Raw genomic sequence first — 5,912 nt, 5'->3', positions numbered from 1 at the left:
CTCCTCCTCCCTCTCCTCTCTTCCTCCTCCTCTTTCTCTTCGTCCTCCTCTCCTTCCCTTCTCCTTCAACCCTCCTCCCCCCCTTTCTCTTCCTCCTCCTCCCGCTCCTCCTCTTCATCTCCCTCCTCCTTCTGTTTCGGCTGCTTTCCGGGCCTAATTGGAGAAAGAGCTGGCCGGGAAGTGAAAGCACTCACTTTCTCCGCATCCCCAGCCCCGACCAGTCCCCAGCAAAGACTTTCTGCTCCAGAGAAACCTGGGAGAGGCGGATATCTGGAAAAGGGTCGACCTGGTGGCTGGAGACCCTAACCACCTTCTGGCCCCCAGGTGTTCGGTGTGAGCCGAATGGCAGGGGGAGAATTTGCGAAACCCGGGCAACAGCTGCCATGAGGAAAGCGGGGCGGGTGTGGCGGGGGATCTCGCTGAGGTCCAGTCGGTCTGCGGACGTTGTCTGTGGTCTGTAGGACAGTCCATCCTTTTTTTAATGGTACTTTTGAAGCGCTTACTATGTGCCAGGCCCTGTTCTAAACACTGGGGTGGAGACAAGCAAATCGGGTTGGGCCCGGTCCCTGTCCCACATGGAGCCCACGGCCTTAATCCCCATCTTGCAGACGAGGTAACAGAGGCAGGCAAAGAGATCCGGGATTAATAGCCAGGTCCCTCTGACTCCCAGGCCCGGGCTCTAACCGCTAGGCCACGCCGCTTCCCTTCTGTCCTCTGTTTTCCTCTCTGTGGTGACCCCCGGAGCCAAATTGAACCTAAGCCATCGGTCGATGATTCCCGGCCTGGATGCGAAACATCCATTTCCTCTTCCCGTGCCCCTCCTCCTCCCTTCCTCTTCTATCTCTTCCTCCTCCGGGCCCCGGCCTCTCCCCTCAGCTGGGAGATCCCCAGCGAGATCCATCCCAGAGCGAGCCCCCCCCACCCCCCCCACCACCTCCCCAATTCCATGCCCCCTCCCAGCCCCTGCCTGTCAGTTAAGAGACCGTTAGCTCACTGTGGGCAGGGAATGCGTCCGTTTATCGTTCTACTGTACTCTCCCAAGTGCTCAGCACAGCGCTCTGCACACCGTGAGCGCTCAATAAATGCTAGTGAATGAACAGATGAGCCACAAGAGTAGGGGTCATGTGGCATCTTGCTTTATTGTGCCCGGCTTCGGGAGGTCGTGGATGGGGCTGGCGAGCTGACCCGGGGGTGGGTGACCTTGGGTCTTGCCGAGCTCAGACTACTGCTCATTAACTAGGGCCAATCCCGGGATTAACCCAGGAGGGCGGACGTGGCAATACGGGGTTCCGGCGGGGGCCGGGAAGCCGGGCGGGACGGGGAGATCAAGAGCGGTCAGGGTTTCTCCTCCTGGACCCTGTCCTTGGCTCTCCGGGGCTCGAACTGGATCAGCCGCAAGATTTCTTGGTTGGCCAGATCCCTTGAACGAACTCCTCCTCCGTCAGTTTGTCTGGGCAGAAGCGAGGACGAGTGAGCTGCTGCTGCCCGTTCTGCCCGCTCCGCCCACCGCCCCCACGCCCCCCCGCTTCCCTCCGGCCTCCGCCGCTGGTCTTACGGGGCCACCCCGGCCTCTCCCCTCAGAGTCGGGGGATGCAGTGGGCGGTGACGCCGGAGCGTCTCGTCCGGCGGCCGGGGCCGGCAGACCGGTGCCGGGGGTGCCCGGGGTGGGCGGAGGGGGCGTCTCCCGGCCGACTCCGTCGTCGGCACCACCGACCTGACGCGAGACCCGAAGGGGGCTGGGAGTCCGGCCCACTGCGGGCCTCGGAGGCCCCCATTACGGACTTCCCCGGGGCGTTGGGGTGGGGGCTTCCAGGGGACCGGGGCCACTGGTCCAAGAAGGGGGTTGGGCGAGGCCGAAGGCACATAACTGAGACGGTTATGGAGAGAGATAGAGATGATGAGGAGAAGGGCAGAAGGTGTGTTGGAGACAGACACGTGCTCAGTCTTGGGAAACATCACGCTCTTGCATAGCACACTCCTGTGTCTCAGCTGGTGATCTTGTACCACTACTAATAATGTTGGTATTTGTTAAGCGCTTACTAGGTGCAGACCACTGTTCTAAACCCCCCCGGGGAGATACAGGGTCATCGGGTCGTCCCACGTGAGGCCCCCAGTTTTCATCCCCATTTTCCAGATGAGGTCACTGAGGCCCAGAGGAGTGCAGCGACTCGCCCACGGTCACCCAGCTGACAAGTGGCAGAGGCGGGATTCGAACCCATGAGCTCTGACTCCCAAGCCCGAGCCCTTTCCACTGAGCCACGCTGCTTCTCTGACTAGTAATAATTGCGGTGTTTGTTCACCGCTTTCTATGTGCCAAGCACTGTACTGAGCGCTGGGGTAGATACAAGCTAATCAGGGTGGACACAGTCCACGTCCCACAGGGGGCTCACAGCAGTAACCCCCATTTTACAGATGAGGGAACCGAGGCACAGAGAAGTGAAGTGATACAGGGGAATCAGGTCGTCCCACGTGAGGCTCGCGGTTAATCCCCATTTTACAGATGAGGGAACCGAGGCACAGAGAAGTTCATTCATTCATTCATTCAATAGTATGAATACGAGGAAAGCAGTGTAGCCTAATCGAGGAAAGCAGTGGAAAGAGCCCGGGCTTTGGAGTCAGAGGTCATGGGTTCGACTCCCGGCTCTGCCGCTCGTCAGCTGTGGGACTGTGGGCGAGTCACTTCACTTCACTTCTCTGTGCCTCAGTTCCCTCATCTGTAAAATGGGGATTAACCGCGAGCCTCACGTGGGACGACCTGATTCCCCTGTATCTCCCCCAGCGCTTAGAACAGTGCTCTGCACATAGTAAGCGCTTAACAAATACCGAGAAGTGAAGCGACTCGCCCACAGTCACCCAGCTGACAAGGGCACAGCCGGGAGTGGAACCCATGACCTCTGACTCCGGAGCCCAGGCTCTTTCCACTGAGCCAATCGTTACCTCCTACTCAATAATAATAATAATGTTGGTATTTGTTAAGCGCTTACTCTCTGCAGAGCACCGTTCTAAGCGCTGGGGTAGACACGGGGGAATCAGGTCGTCCCCCGTGGGGCTCACGGTCTTCATCCCCATTTTACAGATGAGGGAACTGAGGCACAGAGAAGTGAAGTTAATCAAGGCCGTGCGTGTCTCCACAACCGGTTCGGTAGCCAGCTAACGAGACAGGGGGTCGTTAAGGAAACGGGGCTGCTCTTCAGCTTTTAAATTTACCCCAGTTCATAGCCAAAGTCAGTGCTGCCTGGAGGCGGGGGGAGCCTAAATGATTCCTTGGGCCTATTCCCAGCCCACCGGCTGACCCGGTCCATCTAGGACCCAAGCCGGGGCCACTCCGGTTGAAGCCGCGTAGCCTAGTGGATAGACCTCCGGGCCGGGAGTCAGAAGGTCACGGGTTCTAATCCCAGCGCCGCCACTCGTCTGCGGTGTGACCTTGGGGAAGTCACTTCTCTGCGCCTCAGTTCCCTCATCTGTAAAATGGGGGTGAAGGACCGGTGAGCCCCCGTGTGGGACGGGAACCGTGTCCAACCCGATGGGCTTCGTATCATGCGATGCGCTGAGAAGCAGCGTGGCTCGGTGGAAAGAGCCCGGGCGTGGGAGTCAGAGGTCATGGGTTCGAATCCCGGCTCTGCCGCTTGCCAGCTGTGGGACTTTGGGCAAGTCACTTCACTTCTCTGGGCCTCAGTTACCTCATCTGTAAAAGGGGGATTAAGACTGTGAGCCCCACGTGGGATGACCTGATCACCTTGCATCCCCCAGCACTTCGAACAGTGCTCTGCACATGGTAAATGCTTAACAAATGCCACCATTATTATCATTATCCACCCCAGCATTTAGCACGGTGCCTGGCACATAGTAAGCGCTTAACAAATGCCATCATTACTAATATTATTATTGTTCTTCCCACGGGGGGATCCAGGCCCAGAGGCCCGCAGGGACTCCTGGGCATGCGTGGCTGCCCCGGGGCTTGCTGCGACTCAGCCTCAGTAGCCATAGAAGATCTAGATTTCCGAACTGTCCCTTCCAAGCGCTTAGTACAGTGCTCTGCACAGAGTAAGCGCTCAATAAATACTGTCGAATTGAATAGATGCTGGCCTGCAGCCCTGCCCTGCTGGCCCAGAACAGCCTTCCACAGAGGGATCGGGCTGGCTCTCGTGGGCCAGGGATAGGTAGCCCGGGTTGAGTTTTGGGGGGGAGAACCTGAAGCCAAGGGGGCCACCTCCCACTGAACCCCGGGAGACCGTGTCCGAGGCCGCAACCCCGCTGTCTACACCGAGCGGGGATGTCCGAGGCCGCCACCCTGCCGTCCCGCTGCCGTCTACAGTGAACGGAGGGATATCCGAAGCCTCCCCCTGCTGTGCCCGCTGCCGTCTAGACCGAGCGGGGGACATCTGAAGCCAGCCCCGCTGCCGTCTACACCGTGTTCACCGTTCTCGGTCTTGCCAAAGCTCATCCATATCTTCTCCGTCCTCTTCTCCGGAGTGTCCTCGTCTTGGGAGAGATGCTTCTGGTCCTCCGCGCTGATCATTTTGAAGATGGCCTGGGAGGCAGATGCGAGATGCTTGGCCTCAAGCCAGAGGGTGGCAAGGAGGGACCCCCCCCGCCCGAGGTCCTCCGGCGGGGGAGGGATGGGGGTGTGGGGTCCTCGCAGACTTTCCTCCGCTAAGAGGAATTTCGGGAGAGATCCGGCTCCCTGCCCAACCTCTCCGGGCTCGTCAGCTCGGCCAGGCTGCGCTGGCATGGTACTGGGCCAGGCGTTGGGGAGGTTCTGGAGGGCTCTGGGGTGGGCACTGAGGGAGGCTCTGGGAGGGAACGGGGGGAGAAAATTGGGAGGGTATTCGGAGTGCACCGGGAGGGCAGTGGAGAAGGAATGGGGCGGATGCTGAGGAAGGGAAAGGAAGGCCCTGGGAGAGCACTGGAAAAGAGCACTGGAGGGGTACTAGGGAGAACACCGGGGAGGGCACTGAGGAAGTCCCAGCGAGGGCACTGGGGAGGTACTGGGGAGAGCAGTGAGGGGGGACATTGAGGAAGGCGCCTGGAGGGCATGGGGAGGGCGCTGAGCAGGAGAGGTAGTGGGGAGAGCCCTGGGGCAGGCCCCGGGAGCCCAGGGTCCCGAGCTCCCCTCGCCCCTCAGGGTCAGGGACCCAGGGCCCCCCCCCCGCCCCCCCCGCCCCCCCCCCCCCAGCCAGACCTGGACGATCTCGAGGACCTCGTTCTTGCTGATGGTGCCGTTCCCGTCCACGTCGTAGAGAGAGAAGGCCCAGGCCAGCTTGCGGTCGGCCCTGCCGGCCGTGGTCATGTGCAGGGCGACCACGTACTCCTTGAAATCCAGGCTTCCGTCGCTGTTGGTGTCGAAGCTGCGGAAGACGTGCTGGGCGTAGGCCGAGGGGTCGGCGTCGGGGAAGAACCTGCCGTAGATGCTCTCGAAATCCCGGCGGGAGATGCGGCCGCTGGGACACTCGCTCACGAAGGCCCGGTACCAGCTGCACAGCTCCTCCTCGTCGAACTTGGTGCTGACCCGCAGCTCCTCCAGGATCTCCCGGGACAGGGCCCCGCTCCGGCTGTTCCCCATCCGGCCCGGCTCCGGCCCTGCCGCGCTGAGCCCCGCCCCGGTCCCCGGGACCAGATGCCCTCCCGGATTAGGGAGATTAGGGACACTCGTGGGGGGGGGCGGTTGGCCGCTCCCCGGCACCCGGGGACTCCGACCTCCGACCCCTGGGGCGGGGGCGGGCGCCGGTGGCCCCAACCGAGGGGCGAGGACGTGTTTGGGACAGCTCTGAGGGGGGCGCTGGAAAAAGCCCCGGCGAGGTACTGGGGAGAGCACTCGGGGGGCATTGGGAGGGCACTGAAGAGGGAACCAGAAAGAGCACCAGAGAAGCACTGAGGAGAGCACTGAGGAAGGCGCTTGGAGGGCATTAGGA

The 5,912-nt window shown here is 61.2% G+C and overlaps 1 protein-coding gene across 1 annotated transcript; it reads right to left on the bottom strand.

The window, feature by feature from the left end:
• Positions 1 to 1,154: 1,154 nt before the first annotated feature.
• Positions 1,155 to 5,563, bottom strand: RCVRN (recoverin). Its single transcript, XM_029049244.2, has 3 exons — positions 5,183 to 5,563; positions 4,420 to 4,531; positions 1,155 to 1,450 (listed from the first exon to the last, which is right to left on the bottom strand). The coding sequence occupies exons 1-3, from the start codon at positions 5,561 to 5,563 to the stop codon at positions 1,389 to 1,391; spliced, it is 555 nt and encodes a 184-aa protein (XP_028905077.1). The 3' UTR covers positions 1,155 to 1,388.
• Positions 5,564 to 5,912: the final 349 nt, after the last annotated feature.

The sequence above is a fragment of the Ornithorhynchus anatinus genome, chromosome 21 (assembly GCF_004115215.2).
Source record: "Ornithorhynchus anatinus isolate Pmale09 chromosome 21, mOrnAna1.pri.v4, whole genome shotgun sequence".
Taxonomy (NCBI): Eukaryota; Metazoa; Chordata; class Mammalia; order Monotremata; family Ornithorhynchidae; genus Ornithorhynchus; species Ornithorhynchus anatinus.
Note: the sequence above shows the minus strand (reverse complement) of the source record. Positions and strands in the feature narration are given on the sequence as shown.

Excerpts from the sequence above, each read along its gene's own strand:
- RCVRN (XM_029049244.2), bottom strand. The coding sequence starts at position 5,563 with ATGGGGAACAGCCGGAGCGGGGCCCTGTCCCGGGAGATCCTGGAGGAG. Across the intron at positions 4,532-5,182 it reads AGGTCCTCGAGATCGTCCAG|GCCATCTTCAAAATGATCAG; the intron begins GTCTGGCTGGGG and ends TCTGCCTCCCAG. Across the intron at positions 1,451-4,419 it reads CTTTGGCAAGACCGAGAACG|ACAAACTGACGGAGGAGGAG; the intron begins GTGAACACGGTG and ends GCTTCTGCCCAG.